The 20255-nt window shown below is 37.3% G+C and overlaps 1 protein-coding gene across 1 annotated transcript in view; it reads left to right on the top strand.

The window, feature by feature from the left end:
• The window catches only part of NOX3 (NADPH oxidase 3), a 40481-nt gene that overhangs the window by 4419 nt on the left and 15807 nt on the right, over window positions 1-20255 (top strand). The window contains exons 5-10 of the mRNA XM_064649201.1: window positions 7020-7165; window positions 10249-10430; window positions 12121-12250; window positions 15403-15495; window positions 16567-16820; window positions 20049-20211. Of these exons, the coding sequence (XP_064505271.1) occupies window positions 7020-7165; window positions 10249-10430; window positions 12121-12250; window positions 15403-15495; window positions 16567-16820; window positions 20049-20211 (968 nt within the window). The remainder of the gene's footprint in view (window positions 1-7019; window positions 7166-10248; window positions 10431-12120; window positions 12251-15402; window positions 15496-16566; window positions 16821-20048; window positions 20212-20255) is intronic.

Genomic DNA, 20255 nt, shown 5'->3' with positions numbered 1-20255 from the left:
AGGAGCTGATGTGAAATGACAGAAGGCATTACCATTTTATTCTATCACTCTCTAGGGAGAAAATGAGTGTTCATTGTTGGGTTGTTATTTGTGTTGGTTTTGTTGGTTTTTTTTATAAAATATAAAATGGACAAATAGTTGATAAGATATTTCAGGAAGAAAACACAGTATGGGGAGGTCTAATGAACGAAGCATGACAACTTATGAATTCGTGCTTCCCTAACAGTCAAGTGAGAAAAAACTATCATATTTAGGAAAACATTACATCGCTGTATAGCCAGACTTGGGTAAAAAACAGCCAGAAACTCAATTGCCTGAAATTAAATTTAAAATTCCTTTAAAAAAAAGTCTACAGCACACATTGTGACAGAAAAGCAATGTTTCAGAGTAAAGAGGTACCCACAAGTAAACTGAATCCCTTTTAATAAAATCTAACACTGTTAAAATGATGTGTAAATAGATGCCATTTTCCTCTCAACTGACACATTATTTATCCAAGTTCTACCTATACTGCCTTTTATCACACAAAAACATAGTCAACTCCTATTAGTCTATTGCAAATTAGTAATTCCTAGTTAAATGAATGTTCTCCCCTCTATGATCAATAGCCTAAATGTGACAGCAAGAAGTTAAACCAATTTGAAGATCAGATCAGTAAGTTTAGCCTCCCAATATAAAATCGTAGACTCCTTTATTATTTAAGTAACATGTATTCATCTCGGCTTGCCAGGTGGTGTTATTCCAGCATATTTATTTAATGGCGTGCTAAAAATAGTCAGTGCAACATTAGTATTGTCTGGTTTCTAACAGGCAGCCAGCTCAGCTGAGGTGTGCGTGGCCCTGGAAAAAGTACATCTGCACCTTTAATTTTTCATCACGTCCAATACAAATTCAAGAGCAGGCTTTAATTGGTCAGGTCATAAAGGGATATAATTAGAGAATAGTGGAACAGGGAAGCTGGAAGAAAGAGAGAGAGTAAACAATGCTATCTATAATCAAGGGCATCATTGAAAATTCAGTAAAGGGAATTCTGCTTACTTTGGCTTTCTGCGTTCTGCATGCCTGTCTGTGATAAGAGCTGTCTGGGAGTTATTCAGACACTAATAAATCTTCCTTATAGAGTCGTAACCTTACTAGAATAAAATCAGAGTTTCATGCACTCTCAGTTTGATCAGTGCAAATAATTCTCTGCTTTCTAATGCAAAAGCAACTTTACAGTTGAGAAGCAGTGGTCTGAAACTTAAAGATACCTACAAAGGATAGCAAATAAAGTTTTGTACAACTCCTCCCTCTTACTGTTTTTACCCTCTTAAGAAAGTACATTCATACATTTTCTGAAGTGGGTAGAGTTATGGGGGATTTTTTTTTTGCTTTGACATGTTGTGCACATCTTAAAGAATAAACTGATTCTTGCATTGTATTGATGTTTGCAAAAAGGTTATATAGATATTTTGTTCCAACAATCTTTAAATTATGATATTAATAAAGTTTAAGCAATTAAAGAAAAATAGGGGAAGAACAGCAATTCCGGCAGTGTGATTTTCTTTAAAAACGTGCAAAATGCAGATAGAAGTACGGTGATGCCAGGTGTGTTTGGCTTCTGACAAGCACTGAAAAATCTATAGCTAAAAATACTAGAAAACCTTTCAATTTTCAACCACTTTTTGGTAGACTATGAGAAGAGCTTTGGTGATCTGAGTCACATTTTTGTGTAAGCAACTAAGTTTTCAGGGAACTAGATGCTTATCTTCCAAAGAGGTTTAGCTGATATCTCAGTGTTGTACTTCCAGAAATTACAGAAAATCAAACTTCCATTAAACTTCCTTTTTTTTCCAGTCAGATTGTTTAAATCCAGATTTAGTGCAAGCACTAGGAAGGAAACTATATTAAATTAAAGATTATAAGCTTCCAGCTAAGATAAAAAATGATCCAAGTCATGTTCTTCTTTGATGTTTATAACCATGCTTAAAAAAAAAAATCCAATGCAAGTATGTGTGTGGTCACTACTGTGATTTTTACACAGCGTGTGCTTTTTTTAGTCCACAAAGACAACATGTAGTTGAATTAAGGGTTTTGTGTAACCAGAAATGGCATGAGGCAGTGGGTGGCAGAAAGAACTCAAGCTTGATCAGGGGCAGAATTCCCCGTGTCTCGGTTATCTGCTTGCAAAGCTGTTCTCTTCAGTGTGGGCAGAAAGGCTGAGATTTGACCCTTTTACTTTATCATGATAGGCTGGTTAACCAAAACATTTAACTTCTAGCAGCAAGCTTCAATTTGATTATTATCCTGTACAGGCATGCAGAAAAAGAAAGAGTGAAATCTTTCCTCAGATAAACACATGCAATTTCTGTTTAGTTCAATGAGAGTCATGCATGCTTCACTGAAGGCACAATTGGCTGAATAAGAGTAGCTAAATTGACCAGACTTTCAAGATAATTTAATTACATCTCTTTGTATTTAAGAATATCTACAGTAAACACCATGCTGTAATAGCAATCCTATTCCTCCCTCTCCTTCCAATAAAATCTTTTATTTGATCTCAGAGATGGACTAGATAGAACATCTCAGGGTCAAATACAAATTAATGTATGTTAAGTGCTTCAGAGGTTCCAGATGTTGTTATAAACAACAGTCAAAATCCTTCAGTCTTCATGAACACTATGAAAAAGGATTTTGTTTGAAAGGTTGAATGATTTATTTCATATGTTATATTTGGTCATGCAGAATGAGGGAAAAATTGAACTGAAAATCCTGAGATGTAGTACCTTAAACTTTGCCCTCATGGTTAACTTATCTAAGTGGTGCAGGGAAAAAAAAAACCCAACTGTTGTAAGCTCAGATTTCAGAAATCTGCATATTAATTTTGGAATTGCTTAGTAAATTCTATACACTGCAAACCTTCAGAAAATGCACTTTAGGGATGTAAAATATTTTAGTTAATGGCAATGTGTTCAGTGCCAGACTTTTTAGTCTGCTACAACCATTGTACATTAAATGAACCGCACTGAAAATGGAATTAAATCTTTGCATTACTCTTACCATCCAGCTATAATTAATTTTTAGAGTGCATCCTTTTTGCTGGCAGCACATGAAAAACCATCAGAAGTATTAATCTAATAACATGCCAGGCAATACGTAAGATCATGGAAGACTCAGGTAAACTAACATATTCAGTACATCATTAGTTTGAATGGTAATATTTTTCAATGTATCATTATGTGCTAGACATTAAAATCTACTACAGAAAACTTGCAGAAAAAAACCAAAAAAACAACTCTCCTGTTCATTCCGGAAGTCTTCTACACTTGTAATATCCTCTACCTGTCAGATGAAAGCTGGAGAGAAGCCACCCAGAAGGCACGTTGGAGTAAATCCCAAAGAAGATGATGTTTCCATTGACAGAAACACTTATAGTGAAACAGAACAATATACAGATGGAAAAACCAGTGTCCTTTAATGGATTGCAGAAAAATCTTACTAGGTTAGGTTGCAGAAAGTGGATCTCTTCCTCCAGGGAAAAGTTGCAACATGACTACTCTTCATTAAACCTTAGGCTTGAGACTTTCTTGAGAAACTATATCCATTTAACCCATTATTTTTCTTCCAAGATGAGAAATACTCTGTTAGGAAATGTGAACCTCTGTCTGTCTGGAGGAAACTACCACCTCATTTTACTCTCAACACTCAGCATATACTAAATAGCACTAGATTTTCTGTCACTGCTGACATGACTAGAATTCGTACAAATCACGTACAACCCTGCACTTTGAGGAAAGTGTAATGTTTTATAGCCCTTTAAATAACAGAAATGCCATCATTTCATGTGAGTGCTTCACATTTTGCACTATCACTTAAAAAAAAATCTATTGTTCGGGAGGTGGATGGGAGAGAGTGTGTTTTACTAGGAACACAGATTCAAACCTCCACATCTAATCAATGTGGCTATTTTAAATTAGCAAGGATAGTCCAAAACCTCCAGCTGAGAGTCTGTAGGGAACCCTTGGTAAACCACTGCTATGGATCATAACTGTGTGAAACTCACATGGTCCCAAGGCTATGGTGACTATTACATCAGAGTTATAAAGAGCATCCTGCAGGTATAGAGGGCAAGAGGCCCAAGTTACATTAATCATAAGTGGACGCCAAAATAAAATTGCTTAGTAGAAGTCCACTCAGAGATTCGTTGTCAGGACTTTCCATCCTTTGAAAGTTTTCTCTCCTCTTTCTCGTAGTCCAGTACCAGACTATGTTCAGCATGTAACTCCACAACTTACCAAAGACAGCAGTCTGTTACTCCAAACTCCTGTCCTGCAAGTGAGCTCTTTTACATGTCAAAGACATCAGGATCTCATAAAGCAATGACTTGGTTCCCTTCCAGCGGGACCTGATAACATCCTTACCAGGCCAACACATCTGTTCTGAAAGAAGACCCTTGTAGCAACAGTTCCTCCCTTCCCACTCAGCACTTGAAAGTGCTGTTACACTTAAATACATCAACAGTGTTTATATACTGCTTATACATCAGTTGTACACTGGGGAACAGATTGCCACAGCCCCCACACAGCTGCCACCTAAACCGTGCAGCTCAGAGCTTCTTGAGCTTTTGGGTTTTGACAGTCAGAACTCACACATCTCACTCACTGCTTGTGGTCTGGTGTAACCTTTCTTCAGAGCTGCTGAGGTGCTGGGAGCACCCTCATGTGCAGACTCTGGGAAGCATCTTCCACTGGATGCTAGCCAGATTGTTTCACATGCAGCACCTTATCCATAACAGCGTGTGCAGGACATGCCCGATCACTGAATCCAATACCCTCTGATGCTCACAGTCACATCATAGACACTCTTTCATAAAATGACCAACCTTCAGCTGAAAGCTGCTTAGATTGCTTGATCTCATTATCCCCTTTATTGAAAGGTTATTTTAGAGTCTCATTCCTTTGATGGCTTGAATCTGTCTTCTAATTTCCAAGCTCATTTTATCTCTGTGCAGTTCATACCCATTTGGATTCAGTCTCTATTCTACTGAAGCTATTGCAGCCTGTATAAATAACTTATTATTTATTGGGCCAAAGATTCAGAAGAAATAGGAGCTTGATTTTGCAGTTTGGGTGCTCAGAATATTCACTTGTGATGACTGTGTCAATAAATATTTGATTATTTTTATTATGGGTTTCATCAGGATACAGCTCAAAAGACAATAATCAGTCGGCCCAGTGACTAGGACATGTGATTTGGTTTAAAGCCTTACTTTAAATTTAATGTAACTAGGATTTTAAAGTAGGTCTTTCATCTCCCAGTAAATGTCTAAGCACGAGGCAATGAGGTGAAGCAGGTGTCAATAAGTGGCAATGCGGAGTCCCGAAGCTAATATGACATTTTGGATGAAGTGCAACCTTGACAATCAAGCAACAACAGCACATCTACAGCTCTAGAAGGATCACCACATAAGTACAGAGTGAAAATAGTCTCTTTCCAGCCTGGACATTTGGGATAACCTACTGGTGGGGGGAAGAGTGCAATGTTCTACGTTTTTGCACTGGCTGCTTTAAACACTTCCATGGACAGCATCCTACCTTAACACATATTCCCATGCACACAGCTCTCCCCAGGTGCTGCAGAGGAGCTGGACTCCAGCACATAGAATGAGGGAGCTCAGTAAGTGGGTAGGCACATAAAAGACTTAGCAATACCAAAGTCCTTATGCATTTAATCCTGTGTTTTCATCCATGATTATACAGTGACTGGCACAGTAAGACATTACTTTCATGCATGTAGTTACAATTAAAAAAAAAGGGAGAAAAAAACAAGAGGAAGAGGAAAGAAGGAAAAAGGAAGAAGAAAGAAGAAGAAGAAAGAAAGCAGAAAAAAAAGGAAAAAGAAGAAAATAAGGGAAGAAAGAAGAGAGATGAGAGAAAAGAGAGGAGAAAAGAGAAAAAAAGAATCTTTTTTGAGAGAATATTGTTCAGGGAAGCAGATCATATTTGGTTTACTACAAATACTGCCTTTTAGACAGGTTTTTTTAAATAGTCAGGGACAGAAACAGATAGAAGGAGAGATGATAACAGCAAGCTAATTATAAGAACTAGAAATAGCATATCCTAATAGTTCTGCTGTAAACATATAATTATTTTTCATTGTCATTTTTTCATCCTTTGGTTTTTAATATTTTGCATTAGTTACAGCTTTCCTGTAATGGATTTGAGAATCTCTCATACTGAAAAATGAAATTCTGTACCTATCTTATTTGTGATTTTATCTATGTTAGCCAGTAATAAAACAAATTTCTTCCTTTTCCACTCTTGAAATAATCCTGTTTCCACCCAGGAAAATAATTATGGGAGAGTTCTTACTTCAGTCTGAGGCATTTTTCTAAATTGACCATTTCATATACCTTTTGGGAGCAGGCCAGAAGCAGAGGCAATGTATGATGCTCAGGACAAATCAGATCTAACATTGTAATTCACAATTCTCCCTTAAAATCATAGTTCCTGTGGCTTCCCCAGGCTCCGTCTAGATAAAATAATGCTTGTTAATAGGGAACGGATTTTAAGTGCATCTCTTAAAGATCAGTAGTGCAAGTTGCAAACAGGTCCATGATTAAAACAGTCAACTCAGTGTCCCATGTAGCAAGGGTAAACCATTGCACATTCCAGTATATTAATAAAAAAATACGAATTTTAATCAGTTTACCTAATTTTGAACAATTCAAAATCAGTGGCACACACTTTTACATCAACTCGCAAGAGGCCCCTTGTGATGACACTGAAGACTGCAGGACACTTGACTGTAAACCTGGGAGGTGACGTTGGAGCTGGTCCTCTCCAATGGGAAGCAGTTGCTTCAAATTAGACATGTATTTGATAAAATTCTCTTTTTATTGTCAGCTTAACCCAAGCAAAACTCATAGTTTATGCCCAAGCTTTTCAAATAGCTCACAGTGTGCATAGTGAACTTCCTTTTGGTGCTGTGGACACACACAAGTGTGTCTGTAATTTCACACTACTCTTTCTCTCATGCAGCCATCCATATTGTTGCCCACTTGATCAACATCGAGCGGTATCATACTAGCCAGTCAAAAGAAGCTGGGGAGTTACGGAATAAACTTTCTGGTCTTGGCAAGAGCCCAAATGAAAGCTACTTGAACCCAATCAGGACCTATGAAACAGTAAGCTGTCACTTTTTGGTTTTCTCATCTACAAAGTTTTCCTCTGTGGATTCTATTGTCAGTAAAACTGTATTTCAAAGCCTTTTAACCAGAGCGAGAAGGTGCTGCCAAAGGTTAACCTCAATTTCAGCTGAAAACACTTACTCAGAGCTGCAATTTTCAGGTTACTCAGCTCAAAGAAATGTCTACAGTATTTTAATTAGTTTGTCAGGAGGCAGCTGGTGGGGGGAGGATAAGGAGTGTTGTGAATAGTAGGCAATTAAATGAACCTGCAAAGAATTTTAAAAAAACTCAAAACTTAATTATCAATACATGGAACAAACACAACCTTTTTTCAGAAAGAAAAAAACAAACAGCAATAGCACTTCAGAGTATTTTTTTTCACATTTACTATTTGTCTCTCCCCATGGTTGTGCAGCATCTTTGCAACCTGGGAGTTGATTCTGCCTTGTTACATGTAGAGTGTGGCTGCCCAGGAAAGAGCACATTCAAAACCATGCAGAGGCTTGCTGCATATAGGAAGCAGTGCAGGGGGAAGCTGGTGCTGCTGTGTGCTCTTCAGAGCCTAGCAGGACTACTGGCTTCTCAACCCTGCAAATAAATGGTTCTGCTTGCTTTGGGGAAAGAAGTGACTGTGCCTCCTGTCCACTTCCTTGGATACACCCCAACAGCATTATAAACTCTTCCTTATAATATTTATAATATAACAAAAAGCAGAGCCTTTCTGCATGGTAGGCATGCAAACCATGCAAAAGTTAATAAGCTTTTTTTCCTTATTCCATTATAGTACACATCACATTTATGTTATATGTTTCTTTGTGTATCCTGTTGCATACTGTTACATATTCCAGGGTTGAAATGGCCCTAGTGAGATGACCATAATATTGTTTCTGCTCTTTAGAAAATTTCCACATAGTCAGCATGAAATAAGGACTACTTGAACACCACAGAGAGGGGCTCTGTCAACCAGCGATGCTCTCCACTGAAACAAGAAACAAAGTGGCTGTACAGCCATTCGATAGGATTCAATAGTACTTTCCAGATGCAAGGCTTGTTCTGCTTTTTCTTAGTTCCTCTCCAGTTTAGATAGTGTGGGTTTTTTCATCTTTCAAAGCAAACAAGTAAACAATTCTCAAATTTGAAGAAAATCAAGCAAATTAATGCAGTCAATGGTATGAATAGAAAAGTCTCCATGTTAGTATAGACAAAGTAGTCAGGTTTATCAAAAGAGGACAGTAAGCTAAGGGCTTAGCTGCACAGTCTTTCAGTACACCCAGTGACCACTTTCACTGCATGCACGTGACATGATCCTCAGGAGCAGAACAAAGCTCACGGCTCTGAACCGGAACTTACCATCTTTCAGTATGCATTTTTTTCTCCACTGAGCATTCCCATGGTGATATAATTGTGAGGTAGACCTCTAATTAGCATTAAGATCCTAAATACCCTTGAGGAGGTAGGCTAGAAATTTTCGAGATCCTTTCCCAGTAATATACTCCACAATTGCCTTTCAATTTACAGCCTAGATTTTACTCTAACCTCTAATATTTATATTTCTTTTATCACCCACTTGTGTCTCAGTAGCTACACTCAGAATTCATAAATTATGAAGGAAAGCAAACCAAAGATTGCTTCTAACTTCAGAGAATAAATTCTGAGATCAACAACTCAGGCTTTCTTTTCAGTTTCATCCTACTCCCGTAGAAGTAATGTACTAAGTGTCTCTGACATTTTTCCTTGTTTTATCTCAACATTCAAACTAGCCACTGTAGTGGAAATGTTCAAAATATCACCTAGATCAATCCTGTTAGTATGTAATAGGATCTGAACACACTCTTCACAGGTACCAATTTGAAACTGTACTGTGTGCTGTCAAGCGTGAACATTTGAAAGAATGATTTTACTGTAAAAAGTGACTGTAAAAATGGCATTGTGGAATTTTCTCACCTCTAGGATTTCCATATCAAATAAGTGCACTTTACAAGTACAATATAGGGTGTTTTTTTTTCTTCTAGTGTATTAAGCTGTAGAACCAACTCAGGACCCAGAAGACATGCTGAGCTCCTGCATTCCTGTGCATCAGCACCAGGAAAACAGATATACATGCTTTGCAGGCCAAATGGGGACTTCATTTACACTCTGCTGGCACATTTAGTTTGATTCTCATCTTGCATGTGAGATTTTTATCATCGTTCTTCACAATGTGCACTTTATAACTGCAACCAGCATCTGACTGTTGTGTTCAAAATACCCCTTCACTCTCACTTTAGTTTATTTTGGTGGGTTTAGACAGATGTACCAGACCTGTGCTGATGTCTGTGAGTCATGAACAGGAAGGAACTTGTTCTAGCCCAGCATATTAACATTTCATCACTGAAAAGCATAAAAATAAATATGTCTTTAAAAAAATAAACCCAAGTATTATGCAATCTATCTCCAGATAAATGAAAGGAACAAGTAAACAAGATATGTTGTCTAAATAGAAGAGAGTATGCCATTTTTGTGCACCATTTCAGGGCTGCTACAACCCTACAACTTTGCTACAACCTTACTTTACTTTGAAGTAAAGTAAGCACAAAAGAGTTCCCCACCTTTGTGGTTGCAGGTGTCTTAGCACCTCACTTTAACACACTCACATGAATAAGCTGGTTTCTAATGCTGTTTTGCTTATTACATTTCTAGGTCTAATCTCTTCATTTCCCTAATAATTTTTCTTTTTTTTTCTGAGGCCCTTTTATGTAAACAAAATTGATAAAAGTCCTAATGAGACTGTCTAATTTCCTCCTTTCGATTCCTGAAACAAATAAGGGTCAGCAAACATTTACATATCTGTTTGGGATAAGCCTGAGTGGAAATGGAGCAGAGGGATGGTTTTCTGTGCTGTTCTGTGATAAAATGAAGGTTTGTCTTGCCTCCATGTCTTGTTCTGGTTTTGTTTCTATGCTGAAAATATATCTTAGATTTTGCCATCACATCTAATAGCAGCAACAGTAACCATAGTAACAGTAAAAGAAATAGTAATAAAAATAACAATTATAACAACAACTACTAGTACTAATACTAATAATGTATTCTTATTCTAGAACACAACAGGAGAAGTACTAACCACCATAGCCGGAATAACTGGAGTTGTGATAACTGTGGCTTTAATTCTAATAATGACTTCATCCACTGAGCTCATCAGAAGGTCATGCTATGAGGTGTTCTGGTATACCCATCACCTCTTTGTGGTTTTCTTCACTGGTTTAATAATCCATGGTATGGGGTAGGTGTCTGCATAAACTACATGGGGTATATGTACACAGTTTGAGATGAAACACAGATCTTTTCCTGCTTACTAGCTATTGTACACATGGCTGCAATCAGTAGTAAAGCTTTTCAGATCTGAGGGCAGTCATTCCGTTTTCACAGAAGCACAGAATGGTTTGTGTTAGAAGGGACCTTAATGATCACCTAGCTCCAAGTCCTCTGCCATGGGAAGGGACACCTCCCACTAGACCAGATTGCTAAAAACCCCATCAGCCTGTCCTTGTTATCATAATACACTTTTTATATCTATTTCACACATTCAGATTATATTGCCCACCCCTAAAATACATACAGACCGTTACTGTTTGACACAGAGGAACTTTCAAACCCACAGCACTGTGTGTATGTTTCTGTTTTCTGGAGGTACATGGATGGCATCACCATGAGGCAGGCAACAGGCCAGTACAATATTTTGTGGTGTGTTACTTTTCTCACCTCTTTCCTTGTGGTTTGGGAGTTGCCACATCCACTTTGGCTCTCAGCGTTCCTGAAACTGGCCCAATTAATTAGTCAATTTACAGAGGCAGAGCTGCCAGCAAACACTGTGAGACAGAGCTGCAAACAAATGCTGTAAACTGTATCCCAGCCTGATTAAAATAATCCCCTGTCCTCTCTGTCTGGCAGAACTTTTAGAATCTAACTTCAAACAACCATGATGAACCCTTTAAAACCTTCAGCTTTGTAAGCTCCCTTTACCTAGCTAGCTGAACAACATTCCTCAGCAAGAGACTTCCCTGAAAAGTGGACACTTATTTAACAGCCCTACCAATACCATTCAATGAATGAGCTATTTGCTCCAGGCTGGGAGTGCACTGCAACAGAGCAGTTTCCTCTGGTCCCAGCACATACCTACCACTACCTTGTTTATGAAAAGGAGTCAAAACCCAAGGTTTCATCCATTTCCCACTTCTTTGTCCTTCCCAGGTGGTGAAACAAAACTCACTCAAGCCTACCTACTTTTCTGTGTTTCTGTCTGAACTGGTGGCAGAGCCAAACTAACTATGGAATGGAAAATTGAGAGAAACAATTTGAAAAAAAACAGGGTTTTCTCATAAAATCTTCCTTCTCTACCATAATCAACACCAGCTGAAACCCATTTAAACTGAACACTCAGGATTGATGTCTTTGGAAAAATTCACATCATTAACGTTCTCAGAAGTAAAGAAGCTAGAATTTAATATGTTTTGAGAGTATACATCTAATTACACTCCTCCAACTTTATTTGTAGCTTTTAAAAATGTATTTAGAAAGCAGTAAAGGAAAGAGAGGTTTGCCACTATTAAATTTTATCATTTTACTAAACAATACCAGATGCTCAAATACAGAGGTCAAAGAACCTGCTCCAGAGAACTTGGAAATCAAATTTTGCCACATACTGCAAAATGTACATTTCCTATGCAAGGACTCTCTGCAGTTCAGCTGCATTGATGTATACTAATACTATAATACAGTTCTTGCCTTTGGTCAAAAAGTCATGGCAAAACTAAAGGAAAGGTATTTTGAACAGGACAGAGAACAGGATTGAAATGGCCAGTTCTTGAACTCTCATTTATCTCACAATTGGCATTTGACTACTAGTGCAAAACCTAGAGATGCACAGAAACCTTGGAAAGAAGCATATCACTGATGAACATTTTTGTTTTAAGTCAGCTTGTCCGAGGTCAGACGCCTCAGAGTCTGCTGCTTCACAATGTCACTTACTGTAAAGATCACTACTGGGAATGGGAGAATGCCACTCAGTGCCCTTTGCCTCAGTTTTCCGGCAATAAACCTGTGGTAAGAGTGATGTTTGTCTTCTGTTTTTAACTTTATGTCCTTCCTTGGGAGGCTAAATGTCTTAGGAAGCAGGGGGTTGGAGCGTATGCCAGTGACTGGCACTTAGTGTCATATTTAGAGAGTAGTTTCACATTCCTGTTCCATGACTTCTCCCCATGCATTAAGATAGTGATCCCAACCTCCTTTATAATCAATATAGACAGGTACAGATGAAGAGTGTTGTATACAATTTTGGTGTCATTAATACTGATTTTTATTTTTGGAAGACCCTTTAGTTAGTGAACATTCTCTTTGAAGGGTATGAATATCAGCATTGTTCTCTATTTAAATCTGTTGCGTACATTTATTTTGAAGTATTCAGTATCACCAATATCCTTGATGTATTCATTGCACAAAAGATAGCCTCCAAGAGAAAACCTTATGAGGGTAGAGACATGGAAATACAATGGGACTGTAAAGCTAGGGATGCAAATTAATATTACTATTTTAACTAATAGTACTGTAGTATGGACAGTTTAAATACCAAGGGAGAATAAGCTGGAGAGAAAATTATGTCCTTGCTTTGGGGCACACGGTTCATATTGTCCAGCCTTGATGTCTTAAGTTAGGTAAAAAGGAGAGAATTTGAAACAATGAATTATGAAAGGGAAAGGCAAAAGGCAGGAAAAATGTCCCATGGAAGGGTGGTTTTGCTAGAACAAGATTGCAAATCCACAGGGGGTAATTAAGTAGCAGATTTGTACAGTATGTCAGATGTCTTGCATACAAACAAAATCATTCAACATTTTCAGCTCAAGATTTAGCTTGCTCATATGCAAGTTTTTGTTGTTTCTTCCAAAAAGAGAAAACATACCAAAAGAAATCCTAAAGGAGGAAAATTAGCATTCAGTGTCTGGTAGCTCTTTTAACGGCTGACATAGATTTTTCTTAAACTAAACTATTGTTAGCCACTATCCAACCTGCATATTAATGAGAAAATGAATGCCTCTCTAAAAATTTCAGCTACAATGTCACCATAAAAATCAATACATGGCTGCACACCATGAATACAGACACAAGCCTGCTTCCAATAGCATGTCTTGACATTCATTATCATAAAACTAGCTGGAAAGAACTTCCACTTCTCTGTGTTAAACCTATTTTGTCACACTTTCCTGCCTACCCAGGGCCATACTTGAAAAGTCACATTACTTTAAATGAATTGTAATAATACTATATGGTATATAGATCATCTATATGAACAGTGCCTTGCTGGATGGGTAATGTGCTGTGGTGTGATACCTGCTAGACACCACAGATAAATAGCAGAAATCTATTCAGAGGTTAAAAAGCCATGGTAAGGCTTCTGCAGCACTGGCAGGGGCAGGCACAGGTGGGACTGAGCAGGGAGGGGACTGCCTTGTGCACAATTGGGGTTGTGTGAAGTGACAGGAGTGCACATCCCGCTGGCCATGGCTCCTGGGGGAGGCTACCATGCTGGAGTCTCTCTCTCAGTCATGCCACATCTGCTCCCCTGCTTCATATTTCACTAGGTAGGAAGGAGCCCAATCTGGCTCCTGCTGAGGGTGATGAAGCACTTCTCTTGCACCTGGGGCACCTAACTTTTACCCTCATAGCCTCTCCTGAGCCATCACTGCCCCATCTCAGTTCATTCTCATTACAGAAGGAAACACTACTTGGGCAAGAATACTAATGACCTGATTAGCCAGCCAGAGCCATGTTTCTTAGGAGCCTATCGCTCCTGGTGGATGCTCTGTTGTCCCAACCCAGCCAAAAGACATCTTGGATTGAATGCTCCATTGCACTGGAAAAATGGCACATTTAAAATATCAGCTGAGCTCTCGCACAGGGTAGCCTGCAACCTTATCATTCCTGTCACGTGCTTTTATTTACAGGTAGCACAAATGAAAGGGAGGAAAAACAGATCTCATCATTATTGTTGCTTGATATATGCAAATATATTCAAAACATAAGATTACCCACTGTGCAGAGACACCTGTAGTATTTAGGGACAACGGATATGTTGAGTTTCTGCTTTAACTGAGAATCTTTTGGCTTATGCTGGTTTCTTTCCATTATTAAATCATGCAGGTTTCTTTTAAATTTAATTTTCAAGACTTAACCTTGGGAAATTGCTGCTCCATTCTCTTAGCACTTTCTAAGGAAGCCACATAATTTTACGGCTTGCTTCTCATAAAACATACTTTATAACCCCTGTTACCCAGCTTGTGGAGCAAAGTCAATGTTTCAGCAAGTAAAGTTATTCTTTGGAGATTTGAAAAGCTACATGATTGTGGAGTATTCGGTTTGCTAGAACGAGCTGTGTAACTAACAAAAGTGGATATAAAACAGTATCTCTTCTCAGAAAAAAGAAAAAGATTATTTTTAAATCATGAAGATTCAATTACATCTAATTATCTTAGCTATCAGTGCAACTCAGGGAAATCATCAGCTAGTATACTTGAATAGCCAAGAATCTCTGATTGTTACAGTGATCACTACATACAATTAGCAAGTATAAGTACAGCAATCATCTGCAATACTTAAAGTATGACCAGTTTAGTATCCTAAATCAAAAAAAAAAAAAATCAAATCACTTATTGATACAGAGTTGACTAATGGATTAAATGGAAATGTATCCCATGCCTCTAACTGAATATTTGGGACTTAATATTTTCTCATGCACCATCAGAAAACTCACAGCTGATAGTAAGAGTTATTTCTATCTGACCTCTCCAAAATACTTTAGACTTTGAAGAGAAGAAAAATAGTAAGGCTATGGGTAATATTGTATAAATGTATGCATCTATACGGCTTCAAGTCCAATGACATCTATATGTAACACCTAAATAGATTAATCATTTTTCCTTTTAGTTGGAAAAGATTTTAAAGGACTCTTCTTGGCCAGAGTACAGATGGATGTTAGCATCATTTTTGGGGTGTGTTTGTGAGGGAGTCCCATATGTCTGTTCCACAAGAAAGCCAGAACTGCTATAGCAGCAGCAAAAATACTCTACTGAGAAAGACAAACCAAAAAATCACAGAAGAAAATCAAGTAATTTCATTTTAGGTTACCTGCTGATTTAAACCAGAAAAGTATTTTTGTAGACATTCAAATAAATGTTGTTTTTTTAATACACAATTTTCTACAGGCTTGGAAGTGGATTTTAAGCCCTATGGTGTTGTATATCTGTGAAAGAACTGTTAGGCTTTGGAGATTTCAGCAGGAGGTGGTCATTACTAAGGTATGTAACATAGTTTGCATGTCTGCATTAAGGAAAAAAACATTATGTCAATGACTTCTTTATCATTTATAGGTAACTTTTCTATATTAGGACATCATTTTTCACTCCTAGCTTCAGCAACTCTTCCATCATTACCATGGTTTCAGCCAAGTATTGATTTTAGGCTTTGCATTTATTCCAAAAGCAAGTCCATAAGAGTATTCCATATGGAACCAAATTTGATTAATGAAGTACGAGACTTTACACCACCATAACACAAATATTTGTGCAGAGGGCCTCTCTTTTCAATGAACTAAAACCATGTTCCAGTGCAGTTAATGCCAGAGACGACCTCGACTTCAGTAGTACACTGTTTTTACTTTAAAATATGGAGGCTCCCAAGGAGATGAAGGATTATATTATCAGTTAACATATATAGTAGAAGCTTCACTAATACTACTGTAACAATTTCTCCCAGCTGTAAATATCTCTATGTGCCAAGGGCCTATGTAAGTCACAGCAGAATGGATGTAGAATGATGCTATTGAAGCAGCGAGTCCACACCTATCAAGCTCGGGATCAGAAACAGGTGTATCTTGTGTGAGGGGAACAGCAGGTTGGATAAGTCTTGCTGCTGATTTCACAGAGTGGCTGTGATCTGAGAATCTCAATATACTATGTGTGATACATAAAACTGCTGCTTAACTGAGATTACCACTTTATAAAAGTATATTAGAATTGAGCTCACCTTGCCTTTTTCTTCATAATTCCATAATGTTGGAGGTGTTACATGAGAGTAAAACTGGGAGATTATTCTAATCAATTAAGAAATACTTTTGCACAGGTTATACTAAGAAAGTTGACAAATTTTTTAATTGCTACAACCTTTCCTCTCCCTCTTACACTCAGAAGGCAAGCTGCCCCACGATATACTGTACATGCTCTCAAGCTATTGGGCAGCAACTTGCAGGTTAAAAATCACTGTGCATCCCAGTTTGCATCAACATGATTGCAAAGTCACCTGTAACCTAAGGAAAACAAACATTTATTCCTCTGAAAGAAAATAAAACATGTCCTTTTATTATTGTTTAGGTGGTGACACATTCCTCTGGAGTCCTTGAGCTTCACATGAAGAAACATGGCTTTAAAATGGGACCTGGTCAATATATCTTTCTACAGTGCCCATCTGTCTCACTGCTGGAGTGGCACCCTTTCACCCTCACCTCAGCTCCTGAGGAGGACTACTTCAGTGTTCACATACGCCTTGTCGGGGATTGGACTGCAGCCCTTTTCAAGGCCTTCGGAGCAGAGGAAAAGGCTTTCAAGGAATTGTGGATGTTACCAAGGTTTGAATAATAAAAAATAAATTTTAAAATGTTACCTCTACATTTTAAAATAAATGTTAACATTTTAACTTTAATTAATTTTGTGTATGTTCTTTATGATACAGTATTAGATTGTACTTCGGGTCCATAAATACAACATTATGCCAATAAAACCCCACAAATAAACAGCTATGAATTGGGGTCAGCAGCTACCAACGTGTGATGACTAATCCAAGATTTAAAGTTCCTATTAATACCTCTATCTCTGTTGCTACCATCTAGACTTCTAACATCTATATCTACACCTAAAGATACCTATTTTGACAAATAGGTGTTTAATAGGTGAATAAAAATGATGCTGGAAGCTGTCTACTAGCTTTGTGCCTGTATGCTTATGCTCTGATGGCACCCATCACCTGCCATCCAAAATTCCAGTCCTTTTTTCCTTTCATTTACTTAGGTAGTCCCTGACACTTCTGCCTGAACCTTACTTCTTTTCAATAGCCTCCCTCAACCCTACTTTACTTTATAAAGGTTATTTGTGTTCACATTCTGCTATCTGTGTCATCTTAATACAAGCAAAGGTTCATGCTTTGTTGTTGCAAGTTAGTAGGGATCCTCTGAAGTTAATGGAGTCATCCTGACTTAACCAGCTAAGCTTCTGGCTCTATGTGTAATGGATTCAAACCATGTAGATCTACTCCTGCACTACTTGCAGGAATAGGGGAGATTTTAAGCAAAGAAGAGACTAGCACAGGATCATTTAAATTCTGATGGAGCGTATAGGGCCTGAGACCAGAGGGACTTATCTCCCCCTGCAAAGCTTACAGGCACAACTGAGCTACAGGGGTATACTAGAGAGCGGGCACAGAGAAGAAAGTTTGTTTCAGTCCTTGCATATCTGTTAATAAGAATTAGGAATGAAAGCCATGCCTTTGTTAAAGGCAACTGGAATGAGAAATATGCTATTTCAGCAGAACTAGAGCAAAAATAGTTCAAAGCGATTGACAACAAGTGTAAAAAATGAGAAAAGAGAAAAATCTTATCAAATGTTGCTTGCCACAATGCAGGGTTGAAATTAACAGCACTGTCATATACAAAGACTCTTCTTTTTATTCTTGTTAGGGTGACTAATGACATCATTCAGTTGCTTTCTTGCAATATACTAAAAGAAATAATTCAATAGGTAAGCTAGCAATAAAGCAAAAAACAGGTCTTTTTGACAAGTTTCAATATCTAAAGATAAATACCAAATTGGTGACTATACTAAAAAATAACATACAGCAGAAATTGAGCAGAGGACAGAAGAACTAGCAACTGAATGATTAGATAAGGTTCTAAAATTAAAATATGCAATTTTAATTAATAAAAAAGATTAAAATAAATATAAAATAAATATAATACATGCATTTATATAGGTAGCAAAGACATTTAGTTGTGATTTCTGACTAATTTTGGAGATAAGACCATAGAATTGACTATTCCCATGAAAATAATCAAGTTCCATATTATGCCTCTTCAGGCTTTTGGCTCACTTAATTGCTTATTTAGTACATTGTCCCAAAATCTGATTTCTGTTACAGTCAGGAGTACTACACAATCATGCTGATCAGCAAATGCTTAAATTCTAAAAATAATCATAGAATGCATTAAGGATATTTTTTCAAAACTAAATATTTCTCCTGTGTTCCCAAAAAGTATAATTTTTTTTCTAATGAAATTGTAGACATGGACTAAGAGAATATGGACAATCCAAACCATACCTAGAGTCTATAGCCCTATATTCTACTCCTCCTTGGAAAATGTAATATTTTTTTTTTGTCACTTTGTTTACTATCTTCCTACCTTACTCCATTCTCTCTAGATCAAATGAATGAGTTGCAAAGCTCAGTTTCTCCTTCTTCTCTTTCTCCTCCTTACTTCTCTAAGGCTTTGTATTTGGCTAAGCTCTCTAGCTATGGCTGAGCAAGGCATTCAAACCAATGATGGGATCTCGGTCACCTGAGGATTTAGGAGCAGACTTACTAGACAAATCTCTCTAAGGAATGATTTGGAAATAATTGAACCTGTCTTATAGCACAGAGGTAAACTAGACAATCTCTTGAAATTCCTTCCAGATCAATTTTTTTCTCAATCTACTGACAACAATGAGAATTGCTCTGAAGCTCACTACATAGAAACTTACCTAAAAGCATTTCTTAGGCATTTTACATATATACCACAAATGAACCATATTTTACAGGAAGTTTTGAGTGTTCAAAAAGCTCAGGACTCTAGTATTTAAGATGAATTTTAAGGATGATTCCTGCAATAAAGAGCACAAAACAACATTAAATGAGAAAGAGTGAAAAAGAAAAGAAAGGAAGAAAGATAGAAAGAAAGAACTTCTTTTTTCTAAGAGAACTTTTTCTAAAAGAACTTTCTTTTTTCACTAACTGATGTTAGTGAAATCATGTTCCAGAGCATGTATGTTGTATAAAAACAGTCTGGAAAGAGCACTACAAAGTACTGTGCATATTTACATTTCATGTAGCTAAAGGAATGAATCTGATTACTCAATAATCTTTTTCATCTCTAATTTTGACCAAAATTAATTCCTTGGCATCAGCAACATTGATTATAGGAGGTAGTAGCATAAACAAGCATTTCCCCTTACACATTTTGCCTTTACATCAGATACTAAGTACAGTATTATTGCCAAAAATGTATTCCTGAAATACATAAGAGCTCAGAAAATAATAGTTTCCCTGCATACGATGACCTCTTTCTTGCCTTCTCTGTTATTACTTTAACTCAAATACAGAACTTTTCAAAATTATTAATATAATCTGTTCCTCTTTACTTTGATATATATAATATAGCAAATAAAGCTCTAAAACAGGATGCTTTTCAGTAATTCGTAATTAAATATGCAAATTCCACAGCTAAATTTGGACATGCAATTATATGACTAATCACATTCCAGAAAGCCAGAAAATTGCAATTGCATGCTTAAATAGATGGCCAAGCCCCAAATCCACATGGGTGCTCTTGTTCTCTCATTTCAGAAAAGACAGTTGCTTTGCTATTAAATGGCACCCAATGAAAATTAAATGTATTTGTAAGAGCAACTTCTATGCCATCTAAAACATGCCTTTTCTCTTTTATTTTAACAGAAATTCAGTTTTGAAAATACGCAGCCCAACAAATGTTAACCTTTCTGCCATTTCATGTGTTGTTGACCCTTGACTAAATGTCTTGTTGCTGTAGACTGGCTGTGGACGGACCATATGGATCTGCAACCACAGATGTCTTCCACTACCAAGTCAGTGTGTGCATTGCAGCAGGAATTGGAGTCACACCATTTGCCTCTATTTTAAAATCCATTTGGTATAAATGCTGCAACCCTAACACAGTACTGGCACTGCAGAAGGTAGGTGGGAAACTTTTTCTTCATTAAAATTTCCACAAGTGCAC

Source organism: Pseudopipra pipra, chromosome 3, assembly GCF_036250125.1.
Source record: "Pseudopipra pipra isolate bDixPip1 chromosome 3, bDixPip1.hap1, whole genome shotgun sequence".
In the NCBI taxonomy this organism is placed as follows: domain Eukaryota; kingdom Metazoa; phylum Chordata; class Aves; order Passeriformes; family Pipridae; genus Pseudopipra; species Pseudopipra pipra.
This window is presented reverse-complemented; position numbering and strand designations above follow the sequence as displayed.